This window comes from Bactrocera oleae, chromosome 4, assembly GCF_042242935.1.
Source record: "Bactrocera oleae isolate idBacOlea1 chromosome 4, idBacOlea1, whole genome shotgun sequence".
NCBI classification, from domain to species: domain Eukaryota; kingdom Metazoa; phylum Arthropoda; class Insecta; order Diptera; family Tephritidae; genus Bactrocera; species Bactrocera oleae.
Window position 1 is genome coordinate 1,916,222 of NC_091538.1, and position 21,623 is coordinate 1,937,844.

The 21,623-nt window shown below is 37.4% G+C and overlaps 3 protein-coding genes across 3 annotated transcripts; 1 reads left to right on the plus strand and 2 right to left on the minus strand.

The window, feature by feature from the left end:
- Positions 1 to 2,720: 2,720 nt before the first annotated feature.
- LOC106625373 (polyprenol dehydrogenase) lies at positions 2,721 to 10,085 on the minus strand. The gene is made up of 6 exons (XM_014245193.3): positions 9,398 to 10,085; positions 5,173 to 5,387; positions 4,914 to 5,021; positions 4,006 to 4,179; positions 3,739 to 3,946; positions 2,721 to 3,674 (listed from the first exon to the last, which is right to left on the minus strand). Exons 2-6 carry the CDS (start codon positions 5,345 to 5,347, stop codon positions 3,278 to 3,280), a joined length of 1,062 nt encoding a protein of 353 aa, XP_014100668.2. The 5' UTR covers positions 5,348 to 5,387; positions 9,398 to 10,085; the 3' UTR covers positions 2,721 to 3,277.
- Positions 10,086 to 11,014: 929 nt separating this feature from the next.
- Positions 11,015 to 14,029, plus strand: NtR (neuronal acetylcholine receptor subunit NtR). Its single transcript, XM_014245195.3, has 9 exons — positions 11,015 to 11,415; positions 11,538 to 11,669; positions 11,968 to 12,120; positions 12,196 to 12,383; positions 12,606 to 12,721; positions 12,788 to 13,218; positions 13,286 to 13,426; positions 13,485 to 13,651; positions 13,766 to 14,029. The coding sequence occupies exons 1-9, from the start codon at positions 11,106 to 11,108 to the stop codon at positions 13,892 to 13,894; spliced, it is 1,767 nt and encodes a 588-aa protein (XP_014100670.3). The 5' UTR covers positions 11,015 to 11,105; the 3' UTR covers positions 13,895 to 14,029.
- A 129-nt stretch (positions 14,030 to 14,158) lies between these two features.
- On the minus strand, positions 14,159 to 20,808 carry LOC106626435 (ice-structuring glycoprotein). The gene is made up of 6 exons (XM_036375810.2): positions 20,680 to 20,808; positions 20,256 to 20,564; positions 19,459 to 19,843; positions 15,535 to 15,548; positions 15,110 to 15,418; positions 14,159 to 14,857 (listed from the first exon to the last, which is right to left on the minus strand). The coding sequence occupies exons 1-6, from the start codon at positions 20,689 to 20,691 to the stop codon at positions 14,363 to 14,365; spliced, it is 1,524 nt and encodes a 507-aa protein (XP_036231703.2). The 5' UTR covers positions 20,692 to 20,808; the 3' UTR covers positions 14,159 to 14,362.
- Between the last annotated feature and the right edge of the window lie 815 nt (positions 20,809 to 21,623).

The following is a 21,623-nucleotide window of genomic DNA, read 5'->3' on the forward strand; positions in this document are numbered from 1 at the left end:
GCGCACACACAAACAAATCGAGTTCACAAGTTAGCATGCGTCGCATATAAGTTGCTAGTGTTGAGTGTTGCGTTTTGGTGGCAACATAAATCAAAAAGGATTACAACGTAGTTGTAGTTGTTGTTGTGCGTTATGTAATCGCTATAGCAGAGCAATATTGCGTGGTTGAGGTTAATGGTGTCAGTTCTGGCAATGGGAATGTGCCTTGATTCAAGCGCATGCGTGACAAATGGTTGCGTACAATCGAAGGTTTTGCTTGATTTTTGATGATTTTCAACAAATTTAGAAGCCATTGTTAAAGACAAAGAAAACACAAAGAAACTAAAAACTTTGCCAATTATTAATACAAACTACGAATATACGGGAGAACGGCGATAAAATTATTCGGCAAATTTTTATTTAGCACTTAACATACTTTTCAGTGTTTAATTACTCGACGTATCGAATTGAATGAAATACAAACTAAATAAACAGCGGCGACTTCTTCATTTTACTATTCAATTGGGCTTACCCAAAAAATAATTGAAAACATTTACAAATTTAATTAATTGAAAATCTATTGTATTTGAGTAATAAGTCGTAAAATGAAACGAAATATTCGAGAATGTGCAAAAAGCAAATATGTATGTAAAAATATAATAAAATAGCAACTGTATGCAATGGAGTTTTATGCGGCAAACTCATCAACAAAAAGTTGAGGTTAACTTTTTTTATGCGCATTCATATATAAATATGTATGTATATATGTAGTGCGTTATGGCTTCTACCAAATAAAATCTACAATAAATGCGTCTGTGTGGCAATCAATTAGAACAAATTGCAAATATTTTGTAATTCGAGCAGGTTGTGGTGAATTAGAGAAGTTTGTGTCGTAAGTTTGATTTTCTTTTCTTTTTTTACTCACATAGTTGTACTTTGCTTTTACGAAATCAAATTACTGAAAAGAGAATAAAAATCGTAATGAAATTATCATACAGGGTGATGCCTCCTGTATATACGTACAAAATTTAGCGCATGGCTAATGGTTAAATTTTTTACTAAGGGGTAATTCTGGCTCAGAAATTAAAAAAGAAATTATTATTTTCATATTTCGCTAATTTAATACTCAAAAGTAGCTCTCTAAAAGGATTTTTTAAGATTCATATAATTTTTTAAGTCGCTAAAGTTGTTTGGCTGTCGTGGCGACTCGGCAGGTTTGAACTTGGCTTAATATAATACTTTAAACGCGTTTTTCTTGAAATGACTGGTCGAAGCGATCGTCATGATATTTCAAGCTCTAAGTCGTTTTACTTGAAATTTGGCATGATTATTTATTAAATATCACTCCATCATATCAATCAACAGCAATTTTCCAATTTGCAAAAACCAAATTAGAGACAAAGTTAAAAAAGCAGGGTTAAGCGACCATTTTTAGGCACCCTATATCATATATATATAACTTATTTTATTTTGTATATAAGACTATAATTTCGCCACGGTTTGCTAAGAAAGCAGCCACTTGTTAATTTTTGGAAATTTTAACCTATAAATTTCGTTTGACTTTTCGACTTTTCGTCATTAAAGTAAATGTAAAATTATAATGTTTATTTCATTACCGCAAAACTTGTCGAGTTTTTTTTACCCATTCACATTCATTTAAGTTTGTTTTTAGCTTTTTCTTGGAAATGTTTTCAATAAGCTTGTTGAAGCTCTGCCTGCAAGTAGCGCGCTGTGTCTTTGTTGGCGCTACAGTTGGTATTTTAAAATAGAAGACCCACCTTATAATATATTATAAGACATGATTTTATTGTTACTTTGTTGATTAGTTAGGTTAGGTTACTAGCGTACAACTAAATACACTTCCTGGTGTTTTAGGTATTTTTTAATTAATATAAAGTGAAGAGCACCATTAATATCATCAACATATGAGTACCGCTCCTCGCTGCCCGCCAATGCTGACTCATACGCTGTCAAATGGTGTGACGCGCTGCTCGCGGGCATTTCAACTGTTACTTTGTTAAACAAAAGTGTTGTTGATTGATGAAATCGCGCCTCGACAGCTCTGGTTTATTATTATTTATTTTTGACTAATATCCCTATTATTAATAGACAAAATATTTTCTTTACCGTAGCTTTCGTTGCCAAAATAGTGTGGCGTTATAGTTGAGATCTATTATTTTTCGTTGATTTATGACATTTTAATGTGTCCGTCGAGTGCTTTGAATGCGCTCGAAAATATTTAGGTATGTTGAAGTATACACAGCTGTAACAACATGTATTGCAAGCACCTTGTTATACTTCTTGTTAAATGCCTTTCTATGAACATGTGCCGGACTTGTTCGTAAGAGCCCTAAGCATTTTGTTTGAATGTGCAAATTTGGGACATATCTAACAAAAGATAGGGACGGAGGAAATTATAAAATTGAGGAAATTATAAAATCAGGGGTTGAAAGTAATTTCCAAAATTTAGAAGCAGAAAATCCTGTCTATCGACCATCAACGAATGTGTTAAAGAGATGATTTTCAACTAGTTTGTAGGTTTTAGATTCTAATTGGGGAATATGTAAGTTATAATTAGCACTTTTCGACATATTTAATGTTGCTTGACTTGCTAACAATTCGAAACATATTTATCATGAAAGCCCATCGGATTCGTTTTTTCTCAATGCCCTCACATTCAGCCGTGATCGATACGCACCTATAATCTGTTGATATTCATCAACAAAATAAAATCAAATATATTCACGTCTGTAAAACTCGAAATTGTTTATTTTTTTTTTAATCCCGTAACTCTTAGAACAGATTCGTGCTTAGAAAACAGTCAACAGCTGTCAAATCAATGTCAGGTGATTAGATTGCCATAACCACTTCATTTAAAAATATATACGTTTATATTTCATATAAAAATATTAATTTATTCACATATGTAAATAAATACAATTGTAGTTTAGTTTAATTATTAACATAAATACACTCACATTTAAATGCTTTTACTACGGCTAATACAGATTAATACAAATGTTATTTGTGTTTGGATCAGTACTAGTTTATAAAAATATAAATAAGAGAAATTGATGTGGTTATTGCCATTTAGATGGAAATGGAATGTTCTTTATATAATTCTATATAAAATACAAAACTTTCAAAATCTAAAATTGAAATAACTGGTATGCTGAAACAGTTATAACTTGCATACAGTATTCTTAGTGGCTTAAAAATATTGAAAAAGTATGTATATGTGTTTTATGATGGAAAATCCGTTGGCATATAGGCTATATTGTTGCTCACACGTTTTGCATCAAATTTTTCCATTGCCAAAATCTTCGATTTTCAACAGTTCGCACGAGAATTTGAATGATTTCTTACATTTAGCTGGATCCTTCGCATCTCTATGCATTTGGCCAAGTCCACCATTGCTCAAGTAGCTGCCACCCTTGCCTTCCAGCTTCGGGTCGATGGCGGCAAAGACGACGGTGCGTGAACCCTGCTCGGGATTTTTGAATAAAAGTTTCTTCATGAACGGCACATAAGTGGTGGCGCTGTGCTCGAATAGATCGGTGTCTACAATGCCCGGATGCACAGCATTCACCTGCACATGCGCCGTCTGTGCGTCCAAGATCGTTTGCAGGTGACGTGTAGCGAGGATTTGTGCCAATTTCGATTGACTGTACGCGCTGCCGGGGTAATAATTTTTGCTGCGAACGAGAAGTGTAACAAATAATTTCCAAAAACTAGTGAGGTACAGTTAACTGTACTTACAGTCCATTGATGTCGTTATAATTGATGCGTCCAATCAAATTCACGCAGGAGGAAATGTTCACAATGCGCGCGTTTTTGCCTTCTTTGCCGGCTGCTTTTAGCTCGGGCAAAAGTAGATGAGTAAGCAGGAAGTGACCCAAGTAGTTGGTAGCGAAATGTGATTCGAAACCATCGGCGGTCAGCTTGAAGGGCGCAAACATGATGCCAGCTATGGATGAATTGATATTTGATATTATAATTTTGCAAATAAGGGAGTTTTAAACGCACCATTGTTTATTAGTAAGTCCACTTTGTTGAAGCGCGCTTTCACCTTTTCAGCGAATGTCTTAACGGACGTCAGATCGCCAATGTCAAGTGGCTCACATATCAGTTTGCCGCCGCTTGTGGTGAGGTCGACAACGGAAGTGACCGCAGCTTCGGCGCTAACGGTATCACGAACACCTGAAATACAAGCAAACGGCCAACATAAGAAACGAGCTTAAAATCTAAAAATCGTGCCTAAATGTATGCTATACGAAGAGTTGATAGCAATTGTTTGGTAATTGTAAGCATACTTTTAGGCATATTGCGCGTTCAGCGATGAAGAAAAGAAATTGGCAGTAACTTCCGTTGAAGCTTTTAAGGCTTTATACACATATCAAGTTCAATGTTTGTGTAAGTCGCGCATTTGTACAACAAATTTAAGCTTTATAATTTAATATTTGGCGCCTGACTCAGCTAATTAAAAATATGTGCACGTCTGCAATAAATTCTACAACGTCTGTTGGTATTGAGTAATGAGTTTTTGTTGCAAATGTACTGTACGTCAACGAAGAAGCTTTGCCGGCAAGGACGCTTACAACGTGCATGCTCTGTAGATTTAGGGTCTGTGAGCTAAGCAATCATTTAACATTTAACTCACGTACAAATGAAATCTTAGTACACCTAAAATATCTCTATATAATATAGGTGTGTAGTCTTTATATGTGTGTATGCATATTAGAGAGATTTTTATGAAAGCAAAATACAATTTTATATATGATACTGGACTCCAAGCGCACAGATCGAGGATTAGACTTGTTAACTTATAAAACAAAAGTTTTGCTGTTTGCTGAAAATTATTTGTAAATCGAGTTTTTTTTTCATTTTAATAACCTGAATTTAAATCAGTAGTATTTGGAAGCATTCCAACTTACCCATTATAACCGTTATATCACAGGCCAGTAGTTTCTCCACAATGCGAAGTCCAATGCCACGGTTGCCACCCGTAATTACAGCTACACGTCCAGGTTGCTTATAAAGCGCTAAAGTAAAAGTAAAATATTTGCATTCAATAAATTGTTTAGTCAATAAAAGCGAAATATAGGATTGCGTAAGCATAGCCATATAGCAATAGTATTTCAAACAATAACTTTAATTACAATGCATAAAACGCAGTTAAGCACTAGAACTCACCAACGCGATCGCGTGATCGATATGTGAAATCGTGTATCAGGCCAACTAGGCCAATGTATTGGTAGCGCAGCTCCGTTTTCAGCTCATACCAATTCTTTGGCATCTCCTTAGAGGTTTTGGCAAAATAAAAGCTGCAGAATAATATCACGAAAATAATAATAAAGCAGGTCAGCATTTTGGACGGTTCTGCTCAGTTCGATTCAAGAGAGAAAGAGCTGCAAGAAAATCAAATAGAAAACAAAGTCAGTTTTTGCGACATTTCAGTATAACATAGAAATTTTGATAAGCGCGCTAGCGATAAGCTCTGCAAAACTGCCTTTACTGATAACAGTCGCATGACGACAGTAGAGCAAAGTTCAAATATGATAAACCTCTTGCCGGCCGGCTGCCTTCGTATTTGTATGTTTGTCTAGTTTATTCATACGATATACCTATGTGCGAGTATGTCAGACTTTGACAGGCTGTGGGTTGGCACAGCTTGCAACATATTTCGAAGCACGAACAAGTTTTTAGTTGTACAGAAATATTTTCGTGGATTCTAAACTTTATAAATGACCAAAGACAATTTAACGACAAGTTTATCGATTGTAGAGCGACCCTCTTTAAAGAGGGTATATAATCGATTTCAGAACATCTTTCGCGCAGAATACTTCCTAGTTCTGAGCAAACTGGTTTTAACAAAAAATTTAAAACAACAAATTAGCATAATGAAAATAAACAACAAAAAGATTGCGAAAATAGGCAAACCCGTTTGAAGAACGAGAACTTTAGACGTTTAATTATCCGCAAAAATGAGCCTACTATCAAACATTCAAATTTATAAGTGAGTTAGAAAACCATAAAATATATCAACGTTGTCATAATACCCTGCACAGCTGATCGGTCAGTTTGTAAGGCAGCTATATGCTATAGTGATACGATCTGAATAATTTATTATCGAATTGTAGCGTTGCATTCGACAATAATGCATGCCAAACTTTTTTCAAGAAGATATCTTGTCACATAAAAACGTTTGCTATACAAGGACTTGATTTTGACCGATCAGTTTATAATGACGCTATATGCTATAGTGATTTCGACAAATACGCATTTGCTCATATCTACTTGGCAAATACAGCAACAACAGCTTTGAGTTTACGTATCCAGAACGCACTCGATATCCATACGCCCAAAGATTGTCACTTCATTAGCATTCCATTAAATTTTTTGCTTGCTGTTGTTTTATAAATTTCTCATTTCTTTATCATAAGTCTCTGTGGCACGTGTTATTACAATCTCCAAGTTAATGTTGCCACAATAAGCCTATATATATTTCTCTTCGAGTGGAATGCTGTAGAGCATTTTAAATATTTTCGCACTTTTGTTTGCAAAATTCATCGGCGCATGCGCGTACTCTGCACACAATGTACCTATAGCGCTTTCATATCTCGTTACTTGGCTAAATTGCTTGTTTACGCATCCATTTGTAACGAGTGCTCGCACCATCTCTAGCGAAATTGAGGCGCGTAAGCGTGTCAACGACGCAGTAACGGTGCTGTTCAAGCAGTAAAGCATTTGCTTGCCTTAACTGTGCTTCCACAGCAATGACAAATATTGTGAAGACAGGAAATATGCATAAATTATTATTAATACACATGCATTTGTCAAATAAATGCCAGCATTTGTCATAACGAAGTCCGTTGAAGTCAAACCATCAATTTCCACAAGGGAGCTTTCTATTCAGTAACTTATTCCAAATCACTTGAATAATATGTAACGCCATGCAGTTATAGAAGTGCCAATAGTTGTATAAAGCTGTGGAGTTGGCGCACCTTTTGTTGGCTTTGACAAATATAATCTTCTCCTGTTTTATTATGTTTGTTTTTTACTTTAAGTGTTGACTTCACGGTTGCTTAAATTGCAGTCTAACTAACTAACAGGTGTAATATACTACCGCCAAAAAGTCAACAAATAACAAAGTGCTGTCGTTCTTTTGACACCTGAGAATGGCTTTTGTACTTTCGAACTTGGATACTCTTTCCATTAATAATGATTGTAACTAGTTAAATTATATAATAAAAACGCACATAAAACTAACACTTGTAAAATGTGACATTGGTACGAACCCTTTAAGCTCGCGCCATTGTTTTAGGCGTTAAATTTATTTTTTTTTTGCTGATTAATGGCGCTTGATTTAATTAATGTAACAAACTTTAAATATTTTTTTTTGCCAAACTGGTTTATTTTTGGACCACATTTCTGACCTCCTGTGCACCTTATACGGAAAAGCTTTATTACGAAATGTTACAAAGCTGATGCGCTATATAATGCCAATCAAACAAGAAGATGAAAAACATAAAATGTTGAAACTTTTATAACTACACATGTATGTATGTATGTGTGTATATTTTTACAATTAAGCCGAAACTAGTTTCCCTAAGATGACCCGATGGTCAGCGACGACTTGACAATGAATCTCAACACACAGGAAACGCTTGATGCGACTGGCTGCTAAAGAGATGCTGGCCGTGGTAAATTTAAAACAAAACAAGAAAAAAAATCGATAATACCTTTTACATTTAATAAGAACTTGGTTTTGTTCGTTTAGTTTGTCTTTCAGCTATACGTGTATACTATATATATGGTTTCGACAAATGAGCAGCTTCGTGGCGAGGAAAGGACGTCTGGAAAGGTTCGATATCTCAAAAACTGCGAGGCTAGTTCGCGTATATACAGACGGACGTACATGGCTTGCCATGCTGATCAGATATAGTATACCATATATGTATACATTTATTATTTTATATTTTATAGGCTCTCCGACGCTGCCTTTTGGGTGTTACAAAATTCGTGGCAAACTTAAAATACCCTGTTGAGGGTATAAAAAATACTAGATGACCTTAAAAACAAACGCAATTGTATACGGATATGTGTTGTAAATTCATGTTTTGGAATGAAATGCAAACAAACATATTAACTGAAGAGAGACCTTAAAATAAAAACAAAATTTACATAGAAAGTATTTACAGAAATACTAATATATCAGAGAAGAAAGCTAAAACCAAGGCAGATCATTCGATAAATGAAGAATTCAAAACTGTAGGAAACCAAAGTAACTATTTCAGAGTATATAAGTATACAAAAAGTGTACATGTGTATGCATATATGTGCAAGAAGTAAAATTTGCTGAGTACAAAAGTGTTGTTCAAAAGAAAACGCAAATTTGACACGCGATGACATATGGTCGAATGACGATATGGTGGTGTGTGTGAATATACTAACAATGAGACAACAATCGCCAAACGAATATGGCTAATAAAAGAATTAATGCTGACTACCGCTGGCAAAGTGCCAAGGAAATTAAAAGTAGAAGAAGAAAGAGTTAACAGAAAAAATTATAGATTGAAAAGGTATAGCGAAGAAAATATTTAGAGTTCATTGGCAGCGGTTGAGCACAGAACACAGCATGACGTTTGAAACTTAATATAAGACTGATAGCCTGTTGCTCAAGTGAGAAATGCAAATATATGATAAACCAGCATATCTACTACTAGTTGTTGGCAGGAAGTAGTTAGTTTTATTCATAAATTTTTCAAAGTTTGTTTGAATTTTAATTATATTTAAACTCACTTAACGCGCTTCTTTAAGTTTTGCGCCAAAGAGCACTTTATATTTAAAATGTGGCATGTAGAAATACAAAAATAAAAAATATTTCAACCGCTAAAAAACGCAGCACGAAATAGCAGCGTGCGAGAGCGTGAATTTAAGCTGATAAGCTGAATTTGTGAGTTAGTAAAGCCGCAGACAGACAAATATTTTGGTAGACATATGTATATAAAAGTATAATCGTACATATTCATGCTTATGGCTGTATAATAAGCAAAGCAGAAGCAGCGCCAAAAACTTTCTTTTTCCAACTACCTAAATGCGTGTTCGTATATGCATCCACCAACGTTTATATACTTTCATGATACACCTTTACGCATACTTACATACATATGTAAGACTATGTTTTTACAACAAATCTGGCTTTTGGTGACTTCTTTTGGATACCTATTTAATAAATTTAAAAAATTAAATTAAGTATGTTAGTCTGAGGTGTGAAAGTGTGCACACAGTGCAGACAGCGCCAATAATTTTGAAGGCGTAGATACATACATATTTACATTTAAAAAATATTACAGCAGGCTAAAATCTGCGTGTTTGTTTTTAATTTTTATACAAAATGTAGGAATATACCGCTTACCTTGGATTATAGAAAATATTTTAGGATTTAATGTTGATTGTTGATTAATTATTGTTTAACGCTTTTTAGCTATCGCCAAACGATTTTCACGCTTCTTATACGTATTTGTAATTAATTGTTCAATGATAATTGCTCATAACGACCACGTTTATGTCAAGTCATAACAGTTCATTTAATTGTTGTGTAAATTAATTTCCCTCCAACGCCAAATCACTTATCACGTTTGACGCACTGCTCTGGTCGTTCTGATTGCACCTGTTATATACCAACATTTAATACAGCAACACTTCAAACACCGCGATAATATCCCATCAGAACTGCTCGCGGAGAAAATCTAAATGTGACTAATCGCCAGACCTTGCCAGCACGTCTTCAAAAAGCTCATAGCTATCGCTTCAAATACAAGCAAGCATGTCGTGTGGAGCTATTTCCCCAACAATAACATAATATTGAGCGCAACTCTCTGTTAGCTTATCGTTTTCATACGCAGACGGACTGAAGCAGCACAAGATTAGCCCACCAGAGAGCCTCTGGCAGCAAATTATAGCAATAAAATTTAACTTTTTGTTATAGAAGTCACTTTAGTTTCGTTAAATATGTGCGGTTTCCTTCACTAATTCATTTGGGTTAATTTATTAATATAACAATTCTTTATTAACACTAAAATTGAGCTCAATTTTCTCCTCTCCATTTTCAACTACATTCGCGACTTGCCACTGTAAACACAACGTCGGAACAGCTGTTTATACAGCTGACAAGATAATGGAGTTGCCACTAACTAAAAGTTTTTCTTTATAAGACGTGGTTTCAATTTGAGGGATTTTATTGAGACATTTGTGAGTAATTTCAAATGTTACTGGAAACTGATATATTTAAAAAACTATTGTTGTTCGTTGTTACACTTTTCCTTGGTTAATGTGATGATGATTATATAATATTATAATGAGTACAAAAATGTAAATACGTGTATCGACGAAGTGCTAATAACTAGGTAGGTAGAGTGGCTGTCTGACGACGCAGCTGGGCGTTTAGGAGACCCATTGTGAAACCACCGGGACTATAATCCCCTCACTCGATTGTTTCCTCTCTGAACCACCCACGTGCTTATGATAAAGTTTATCAGTACGTGAACCTCCGAAATATCGTGCAGGAACTGTAGTCCGATGGTTGCGATTCTTATCCTATAAAAAGCTTTACGCTCGCATCGAAGATGTTCTACAATAGTCATTCTATTGTGTTCCCAGTCTAATGGCATGTCTGCAAATTAGTTCTTATATCATTCCGTGCCATGTCATGTTTGCCGATTAAAATATCTACTCGTAGCCAGATCATATAAATTCCCTCTTTTCCGGAGTCTAATTGTAGGGGCGTGCCTGTTCTGACTAGTTCATCTGCTTCATAGTTACCAGGAATACTTTAGAAGTTAGCAATTCTAATTGGCATAAAAATCTTGGAAAATTTTCATATATTTTGAATACACTGTACGTTTTTACAGTTCCTGAGCATACTTAATAATGCTTTGCTGATAACTTCCTACACACTTGCTCTCAACCTTAAGGTTTATCTTAACGCAGTGGCGATTCTGCAGCTCTTTAACTTCTTAACGATATATCTAGAAGTAGTTGCTCTGGAGCATTCGCTGTGAAACGTTGAAATAATTGGAAAATTAAAAAAATCTTATAACGGAATATAATTTGCAATAGTTACAATGCATTTGTATAGGTTATATAATAATTATAGTTGGGTAATATGCATTTTAACAGTGCTTTTCGTTCAACTCACCGCCGCCAACAAATACAATGTGTCCTTGGCGCAAATGGATACGTGCAAGGAATTTCGTATAGTCAACAGCGGATATGCCTACACGCAATTCTTTCACATACACAAATTGGTCAACAACAAATTGAACTCCAATGAGCGGTTGCATTTGAAATTCTACGTGCTTGCACCGATGGATGCACACATCCTGTTATCGACCAACGATAGGCCGCTCTCCAGGGACCGTGTTTATGAAGTGGGTGCGTAGTGAACAACAAAATATATACACATCCGTACATTGTATGTGTGTGTATGCGGTTGAAATGGATAATGAAAAATACTGAAAGGAGTTTCTTTGTGCATTTCTATTTTATTTTATCAGTGATTGGCGCCGGCCAGAATTCCTTCTCCTCTATACGTAGTCGCATGGCCTCACTGCGCGTCTCCACAAGTACGGTGCCAAACATTTTGACGATGTACGATCCGACGCCCATCGAAATCATACAAACGAAGGGTACGTTCATGCATATATATGAATAAATATATACTTTATATATGTATACACATAGGTATATTTATAAATGTGTATATTTAGACGTGTGGGAGTGGCATTGTGCAAACATACTTTGTAAATATGTGTAAAAAAATAAAAAAGTGTCGGTATATATATAAAATAATTGTGAGTGAGCAGCTGATAAGCCGAGTGTAGTTAAACTATGCTTAAAATATCTCGCGGGCACATGTCTCGCTCTCTACAAACAGATTTCCGCAAATCCACTTATGTGTGTGTGTGTGTTTTCTTCCTACCGCAGATGGCACACTTTCCGTTGACATTCCGGGTTTTCAGAAGACCCCGCTTTTGAATTACACTGATCCCGCGCCACTTGAAATTAACTATCTGAGCTTCAGTAGTTTTGGCTCGACTCCGGCGAAATGGTACTACGACTGTCAATTCGATGGCTTCGGTAAGCGAATGCATTTTTATAGAATGTGTGTGTGTAAGTGAATTTGCTTATCTCGAACAAATTATGTATTTACAGCTGAAGAAATGGAGGAGGAAGTACACGAGCTCGACCCTTTTCACTCCATTCTAGCAAATTTGACAAAGAATTTCGCGAACGAGTCGGTGCCCATGGATCTCGAGTCGATCAATTATGCATTCCAACTGAAATCGGTCGTTTATAATCATGAAAAGTCTATTATACACACACGCTTGCACTTAACGTTGGTGAGTAGCGTTGACATTGAAATCATAACGGGAAGTATAGCTGTATAAGTAAAATTATGAAATTAGCGATTAAAACTCTGAGCTAAGAGTTTAGTTGAAGCCATACCGGCTCTGAAAGTTTAATTATATCTTAGAGCATGTGTAATAATGAGCTCTTACTCTTGTAATGATTATTTCACTACAATTTTATGCAATCTTTCTTTACTTCCCCCTCCTGATTAGTATTGGCAAGATCCCAGACTTGGGTGGAATGCGGATGCGTTTGGTGTTGCCGCTATAAGTTTCGGCTACAAAGATGCATCGAAAATTCTATGGATACCAGATTTAATAGTTATCAAGTAAGTTGGTTCAGATCGATATCAATTGATATCAGCTTTGATATGTTTTTTGACAAACATCTGCAGCGCCGCCCACGGGAGCAACACCCGACGTGAACCCGATATCAGTTTTATACTCTATGCCAATGGCAACGTTACCATGATCATCGCTAACGCAGAATACGGGACTTGGTGCGTGGATACGAAACGAAACTGGCCGCATGAACGACTTAATTGTGAACTTATATTGGGCATAGAATCATTTTCACCCCGCACACGCGAGCCGATCATCCTAGAATGCGACAATAGCAAGCCATTGTCTGTGGAACTGTACAACATGCTAAGCGAGTGGCATTTCAAACAAATAAGTATATGGCAGATTGTCAATGAAGCAAACAATACGAGCCGTTATAATAAACAAGCTATTGCCCAATCCATGAGCGGCGACATATCGTTTGATTTTATAATCGAAAGGAATGGCGCGTTTTACCGGAACGTTTACACGATGCCAATTTTGGGTAGCTATGCCGTCAGATATGGAGCAAATCAAGTGTTCCAAAATATGGCTGTGGTTTTTCTTTGCAGCCTGTGAGACGTTGCTGGTTTTGTCTTTCTTGCTGCGCGGCTATCGACGCGGTGGTCTAATATTGGTGGTGTTCCTCGTCATCTCCATGGGTGTGATGTTCGTCACGAAGCATGCACCCATCACCTATATACCTAACATATGTGAGTAGTTGGCTCCTACACGAAAATTTTCGAACTATCTGTTCTATTTTTATTTCAGTGCATGCTTATCGGCATGTTATGCGAACCTCTGCCTTCTGTTATTTGTTGCATGTGGCTTTAATCTGGCTGGAGCTCTATCCACCCAAGGCGAAACCGTTTGACTGGTTGATGTCTTTGATAAATGTGTCGGCTGTGCGGTTGTTGCTTTGTATGCGCTTGGCTCATGTGGGTTTCTAAATTCATTTTACTCAAGCCTTCGTTTAAATTAACGAATGCATTTCGTATATTTCTTTATAATTTTTGAAAGCTAAAATCATTTATTTTCCTCCATCAATATAGAGCGATCAATTTGTGAGTATTCAGACACATCCTTGGCGCGAGTTGGCTAAGATGATCAACAACTGCTGTTTCATCGTCGTCAGCACTTTGTTTATAATTGTCGACATTCTGCTTTTACGGCAGTCCTAAAGTCCTTTGTTTTTCACTTAGAAACGGATGCTATACATTTGACTAATTTTTTCGTATATTACAATTATTTGATTGTATTTGTTAAGAAAAATCCCATAAATTATATTTTTAATAAAAAGTTCACTTAGCATTTTATTTAAATTTGTTTTTATTAAAATTATATACAAAGCATTGAAATAAATACAATATATAATATTTATGCATATATGTATATATATATATATATGTATATGTATATGTATAATATTCTCATTAACCCTTTAATAGACAACTTCCGTATTATTTTGCACCGCATTCCTCAGTTACGCCATTTTGACGCTATTTATGTGGCCTTTATATTAGTTTTTTTGTTAAAACATATGCATTTTGCATTTTTTTTCCGTTACACCACGTTATTGTGAATTTTTCTCGCATGCGTGTCTTTGCTTATTTCCATTTCGTTTTTGCTGCACGTGGATTGTAACGCATTTAATGATAGCCGTGGCCATAACTGAGACCGGCACCGTAGCTGATGGCTGGAGCAGCATACTTCACAATGGATGGGGCAGCTGCAGCGTAGGAGATCGCGGGGGCGGCGTATTTTATGGCGGGTGCGGCGTACGAAATGGTTGGGGCGGATGCGGCGTACGAGATGGTCGGTGCGGCAGCATACGAGATGGCTGGTGCAGCTGCAGCATAAGAAATGGATGGGGCGGCTGCGGCGTACGAAATGGCTGGGGCAGCTGCAGCATAAGAAATGGATGGGGCGGCTGCGGCGTATGAAATGGCTGGAGCGGGGGCGGCGTATGAGATGGAGGGTGCGGCGTACGAAATGGCTGGCGCAGGTGCGGCATACGAGATCGCCGGTGCGGCAGCATACGAGATGGCCGGAGCGGGTGCAGCGTAAGAAATGGCAGGAGCCGCTACGGCAACTGGTGCAGCGGCGGCGACCTTCACGACGGCTGGAGCAGATTGCTGAATGACCTGAGTGAAGTATGGAAATTACGTTTTAAAAATGACTTCAAAGTAATTACTAGTTCCAACTTAAACAGAACTTTGCTTAAAACTGTTGTTTTAATCGAAATTGTATAAAAGAATGAATTCTATCAAAAAATACTTTTTAACCTCTTTTTTTAAATTGTTGGCGAATTTACTATCTGCTCAAAACTTTATTCCTTTTATTTGCTGCAATGCTGACTGATTTCAGGATTCTGTGTCTATCTCCTCTCAACTTACCTGACTGAAGGTGGAGTAGCTGGTGGCGGCTGGGGCTGCTTTCACTATGGTCGGTGCGGCTACTACAGCAGGTGCGGAGTAAGCCTTGACAACGGGCGCTGGAGCAAGGCTGATGGCTGGCGCTGCGTAACTAACAGCTGGAGCGGCGTAACTGATAGCTGGGGCGGGTTGAGCAAAACTAAGAGCTGGAGCGGCGTAACTATAAGCTGGTGCATGACCTAAACTCAGCGCTGGCGCTGCATACGATCCATGACCCAAACCCAATAATCCAGGGGCAGCGGTGGTGGCTGCGATCAAGCTAAGTACGATCTAGTGCGACACAACGAAAAGGACACGTTAAAAAAGATAATTAGGAACATAGTAGCGGTAGAAACTCAAGCACTTCTGGTAACAAATTTGCACTCGAACACACACTTTATCCTCACCAGATATTTCATGTCTGGATATGAAGGTGTTGCGGAGGATTAAAGTGATTTATTTACGAACTCTTTCACACGTTTATTGAACGCACGCTCACGATTTGCTTGTTAGTCGCTCGGTTGGTAGAGAAGTCAACTGTGATTTTTAAGCTGACAAGCAGTTACTTTTATAGTTCAACGCGTTCGATCGTAAATTAGAAAAATGATATCGCAAAAACATAGCATACAAGTAAAACAAAAGCAAATAAGGAACAGCCAAGTTCGGGCTGTTCCGAACATTTTGTACACTAGTAATATACGCGTTTAAAAGGCAGGGAAATATTGTTGAAAAATGCTGGAAAAAGTTTCTATTAAAACTAAATTAAATGTTGTGTGACAACATATCAACATTTATACCGTGAAAAAATAGTGAGTGGATTACAAACATATTTGGTATAATTCATATTATATCGTACGTCATGAACTCACTTAGTTTCATTACCATATTTTGCTTCGTGTCCCCGATATTTATATTAAAATTTACATAAGTAGCTCAAGTGAGATATTACAATTTAAACCCAACCCAAATAGTTGATAATTAAAATATTGTGTATAAGAGAAAAAATCCAGCCAAAGAATCGAATTTCATTATATTACGGATATAAAGTTTAGACCAGAGGACTTGACTAATTTAAGAATTGACTTATCTTTGTTAAGATAGCTTACATATTGTCCGATATATACGGTATAAAGGCAACCGAATTTCATTAGGATACAATATTTATTAATTTTGCAAATTAACGTGATTTTGTGGGCGTGACAATGCTTCGGTTTGTACCCTCTGCAATTCCACTTCAGGTTGGCAAGTTCTCAAGTTTTTTCTTTTACGTATGGTCGGATGGAGAGGCAGACATAAGGAATTCAATTCATCTTGATCATATATATATATACTTGTACATATGCAAGTCTATATCTATCACGTTTGGATGTTCCAAAAAATCGTTAGGCCAACACAACCAGTATACCCTAAGCAACATGTTGCGTTAGTATAACAAATAACAAACAAGTAAGGGCGCAAAAACGCACAACCACCCAAAGCAGAGCGATTGCAATCAGATTTTGCAGCGCTTGAGGCTTTGTACAACAAATGAAAGACGTGAAACTCGAACTTGGGCCGGCGGCAAGTAGCCCGTTTTGGCAAGATGTGGCGGCGGAGACGATTCTTATGCTGCGCAGTGCAGCGATGTTACTGCTGCTTGAGATGTCTGCATTGCTCAGTGGTTGTTGTTTCTATTCTGAGCACTTAGAAATGTGTGCAAACGCCAATTGCAGCAGGAATTGTAGCAACATGCGATCTCCTATGGTCCGCTGTCTGCCGTCAGCTCGGCTGGCGTCATATACTCTATGTTTGGCGGCAAGTATGTGGGAAATGAGTAAATGAATGAAATTGAGATTTTCTTGCAATGACAGATGAGTTTTTGTAGATTTTTTGTGTTCGATTTGCAAATCCGTAATTAAACTGTGTTTATTATCTTCTGAGGGGACCTTTGGTGTACACTAAGCTAATAAGTCTGAAGAAAAAAAATGAATATTTGTAAGTAGAAGATGGCTCCATTAATAAATAATAAGTAAATAGCCTTTACAACAATATTACCACTGCTCAAAATCGTTTGAGACAAATTAAATGCCGGTAACTAGCACTTAACGGGTGTTGTTATCTACTTTAAAATTGCCCTGACACAGATTTTTCCCAAATAGCATCCGAAAATTGAACGGCTTCCAATAGATTCCTTTTATAGGCACGCCATGCACACTGCTATTAAGATAATTTACTTGAAAATTAATAATTCAGTGGGCTACCTTATTTGAAAAATAGTCATGGGAACTAAATTGTAAAAATTAAAGGTGTGTCAAATGTCGGCCAAAAAGTTTATAATGGCCAATCCTAACGCAAAATTCGCGACTTGGTCGCTAATACAAAATGGAACTGGCCACATTAACGACTTATCTGCGGAGTTATATTGGACTTAACGTCATTTACGTCGCGCACATAAGAGCCGACTGCCCTGGAAAACGACAATGCCGCTACCTGTGAGACCGTGCTAAGTCAATGGCATTTCAGAAAAATAAGTATAGTGCAGATCGCTAATAAAGCAAGCCATACAAACCCTTACGACACAAGATATAACATGAGCCCCTAAACCGGCTCCAGCTCTATCCACCCATGGCGAAACCTTTTGACTGGTTGATGCCTTTGCTAAATGTGTCGGCTCTGATGTTGTTGCTTTGTATGCGCTTGGCCGATGTGGGTATCTATATACACTTATACACTTCTTTATTGTACTCAAGTCTTCGTATATATTAACGAATGCATTTCGTATATTTGTTTATAATTTTTGTAAGCAAAAATCCTTTATTTTCCTCCATCAATTTAGTGCGATTACTCACATAGCGGTGGATGATCAATAACTGCAATTCGTTTATAATTGTAGACACTACGCTATTTCCGCAGCAACATACTGGTATGTATTTTACTTAGAGTGCGTTCTCACACGAAAACTTTTGTTGCCCCAACTCGTAATTTGTTGACGAGGAGGCGGCGAGGAAAGATGAAGGAAGGACACTTTCATTTTGAGGTTCTTTCAATCGGTTTCATATTAATTTTAACAATATGTTCGAAATCTTAGCTTTCTCAACTATTTTTGTATGCAATATGTAAATACAAGTGTGTATGTAAACGAATATACGCATAAGGATAAAAATTAGCTAATGAAAAATACTTTTGTGTGCGTTGTAAATGAAGCACACAACAACCTGAGAATATAATTTGAAAAGGAAACCAGGAAGTTGCCCGACTGGAGTCGCGCCCATGTGAATGCAATAGGCAACACGAAAAGAAAATTTCCCGATAATGAGCAACAAACGTTTCGGTGTGTAAACTCAGACTTAAAGGCGAAAGCTATGATTTTTAGTTTAGTTCTCCTTTTAACATATTATTATAAATATTTGTTAACATTTTTTTTATAAAAATCACACGAATTATATTTTTTAACGAAAAAAGTTCACTTAGCATTTTTTTATTTTCTTTTTTTTTAATAATATATACAAAGCATTGAAATAAATACAATATATTTATGCATGCATATATGTATATGTATGTATAATATCCTCATTAATCGTTTGATAGATAAATTCCGTATTATTTTGCACCACATTCCTCAGTTACGCCATTTTGAGCACCCGATGATGTAATTTGCTGTTGCTGTTGTACATACACATGTATATTTTGTAAGCTATGCCATCGTGAACTTAATTTCGGCTTGCCATAATGAATATTTTATTCAAACAATTATTTATTTAGTTTAATACATTTGAAATAGAGATTAATGAAAATGATGAAGAGTACAATTATTGTTGAGGGCGTTGAACGGTGATTTTTTTTCCGCTCATCATACGCTCTTACACTCCACTCTCCTCTTATCTACATATGTATATCGCGCGGCTGCTTGCTGTCGTTATTGTTGTTTGTTGTTCTTGCTGTTGTTGTTACTAAGTATTGTTGTATTGATGAATCACTTTTGTTGTTATTGGTTCTTATTGTCGACACATTTGTAATTCATCACAACAATAGCTACCAAATGCATTGTAAAGTAAGGCGAGTTCCCATATTGAGAGAAGGGAAATATATTATTTAGATCTTTAGATCAGAGAAAATCTTATTAAACCATTTAGTGACTACCAAAAAAAAAAAAAAAACAAAGAGCAAATACTTAAAAGCGCTGACCGCATAAAGGCCGTCTGACGCTATAATGTAAAGCATGTAATCCGTAATTCCATATATCCTTGTTGCATTTATCTTTCTTTTCCACTATACCACGTGATTGTGGTGCGTGTCCTTGCTTAAATCTTATATACTTTTCATTTTTGCTGTACGTGGGTTGTAACTCATTTAATGATAGCCATGGCCATAACTGAGACCGCCACCGTAGCTGATGGCTGGTGCAGCATACTTCACAATGGATGGGGCAGCTGCAGCGTAGGAGATCGCGGGGGCGGCGTATTTTATGGCAGGTGCGGCGTACGAAATGGCTGGCGCGGCTGCGGCATACGAGATAGCTGGGGCGGCTGCAGCGTAGGAGATCGCGGGTGCGGCGTATTTAATGGCGGGTGCGGCGTACGAGATGGCTGGGGCGGGTGCGGCGTACGAAATGGCTGGCGCGGCTGCGGCGTACGAGATGGCCGGAGCAGGTGCAGCGTAAGAAATGGCAGGAGCCGCTACGGCAACTGGTGCGGGGGCGGCGACCTTAACGACGGCTGGCGCAGCATGTTGAATGACCTGATGCGATTAAAGAAGATTTCAATGTAATGTTTAATTATACATGAACTGTTATTTTAATCGATTTTGTTAGATAACTAGTCCTCTTTTAAAATATTTATAGTTTCTAATCTCAATTTTTTTTATTCGGTATAGCAATTATTTGCATTTTTAAAAAGCCGCCTAATAGAAATTGGATTATTTTAAAACCAAAGTACCGCTGTAACAGAATTTTCATTTTTTACTTTATTACTTTTTTCAGTTGGAGAATTTAATTTTTTTTGTGCGATTCTAAATCATTTCCACTAGACAAATATTTGAAACCGAAATGAAATAATTTTTACTTTTGAGTTACCTAACTGCAGAGTACAGTTACCGATTACCGTCGTTGCATTGCAAGGTTATTGGGATTAACTCTCTCTCGTCAACTTACCTGACTGAAAGTGGAGTAGCTGGTGGCGGCTGGAGCTGCTTTCACGATGGTCGGTGCGGCTACTACAGCAGGTGCGGAGTAAGCCTTGACAACGGGCGCTGGAGCAAGGCTGATGGCTGGCGCTGCGTAACTAACAGCTGGAGCGGCGTAACTGATAGCTGGGGCGGGTTGAGCATAACTAAGAGCTGGAGCGGCGTAACTATAAGCTGGTGCATGACCTAAACTCAGCGCTGGCGCTGCATACGATCCATGACCCAAGCCCAATAATCCAGGGGCAGCGGTGGCGGCTGCGATCAAGCTAAGTACGATCTAGTGCGACATAACGGAAAGGACACGTTAAAAAAGGTAATTAGAAACATAGTAGCGGTAGAAACACAAGCACTTATGGTAACAAATTTTGTACTCGAACACACGTTATCCTCACCAGATATTTCATGTCTGGATATGAAGGTGTCACGGAGGATTAAAGTGATTTATTTGCGAACTCTTTCACACGTTTATTGAACGCACGCTCACGATTTGCTTGTTAGTCGCTCGGTTGGTAGAGAAGTCAACTGTGATTTTTAAGCTGACAAGCAGTTACTTTTATAGTTCAACGCGTTCAATCGTAAATTAGAAAAATTATATCGAAGAGCGCAAAAACATAGCAAAATGTGCATTCTTGTGCGAACCGAATTGAATGTACATAAGTAAAACAAAAATGAAAAACATTAAAATAAGAGAGCAAAAACGCACAATCACCCAAAAGCAAAGAGATTGCAATCGATTTTTCCGCGCTCGAAGCTTTTATGCGGCACACGAAAGACGTGAAGCCCGAATTTTAACGGCTCGCTTCGGAAAGATGTGGCGGTGTAGACGATTCTTATGCTGCGCGGTGCAGCGCAATAGCTGCTGCTTGAGATGTTTGCATTACTCAGTGATTGTTGTTGCTATTCTGACCACTTAGCAATGCGTGCAAGCGCCAATTGCAACGGGAATTGTAGCAGCACGCAATCGCCTATGATCTGCCGTCAACGCGGCTGGCTATGAATGCGCACAAAGCATTAGCGGCAAGTTTGTGAAAAATGAGCGAATGAATTGAATTAAGATTTTCGTTGCAACGACCGATGACAGCGAAACTCAATTATTTTTTTGTTTGCTGGCATAAACTGGGGTGGACACTGGGAGCTGACGCGGCTGAAGTAATACAAGTAAAAGCCGAAAATTGAAAGCTCTATAGTACTCCCTTTTTACTCCTACAATAATACTCCCTGAAAACGTTTAAGGCAACTGAAATACTTGTTACTGGTACTTATGGGGCGTAGTTGCCTTAATTTTAAATTCCGTATAATTGCACTGCCCCAGATTTTACCAAAATAGCATCCGAAC

Excerpts from the sequence above, each read along its gene's own strand:
- LOC106625373 (XM_014245193.3), bottom strand. The coding sequence starts at position 5,347 with ATGCTGACCTGCTTTATTATTATTTTCGTGATATTATTCTGCAGCTTT. Across the intron at positions 4,180-4,913 it reads TGATATAACGGTTATAATGG|GTGTTCGTGATACCGTTAGC; the intron begins GTAAGTTGGAAT and ends CTTGTATTTCAG. Across the intron at positions 3,675-3,738 it reads TATAACGACATCAATGGACT|CAAAAATTATTACCCCGGCA; the intron begins GTAAGTACAGTT and ends TCTCGTTCGCAG.
- NtR (XM_014245195.3), top strand. The coding sequence starts at position 11,106 with ATGCATTTGTATAGGTTATATAATAATTATAGTTGGGTAATATGCATT. Across the intron at positions 12,121-12,195 it reads CTGTCAATTCGATGGCTTCG|CTGAAGAAATGGAGGAGGAA; the intron begins GTAAGCGAATGC and ends ATGTATTTACAG. Across the intron at positions 13,427-13,484 it reads CACCTATATACCTAACATAT|TGCATGCTTATCGGCATGTT; the intron begins GTGAGTAGTTGG and ends TTTTTATTTCAG.
- LOC106626435 (XM_036375810.2), bottom strand. Across the intron at positions 19,844-20,255 it reads GCTACTCCACTTTCAGTCAG|GTCATTCAACATGCTGCGCC; the intron begins GTAAGTTGACGA and ends TAATCGCATCAG. Across the intron at positions 14,858-15,109 it reads GCTACTCCACCTTCAGTCAG|GTCATTCAGCAATCTGCTCC; the intron begins GTAAGTTGAGAG and ends TACTTCACTCAG.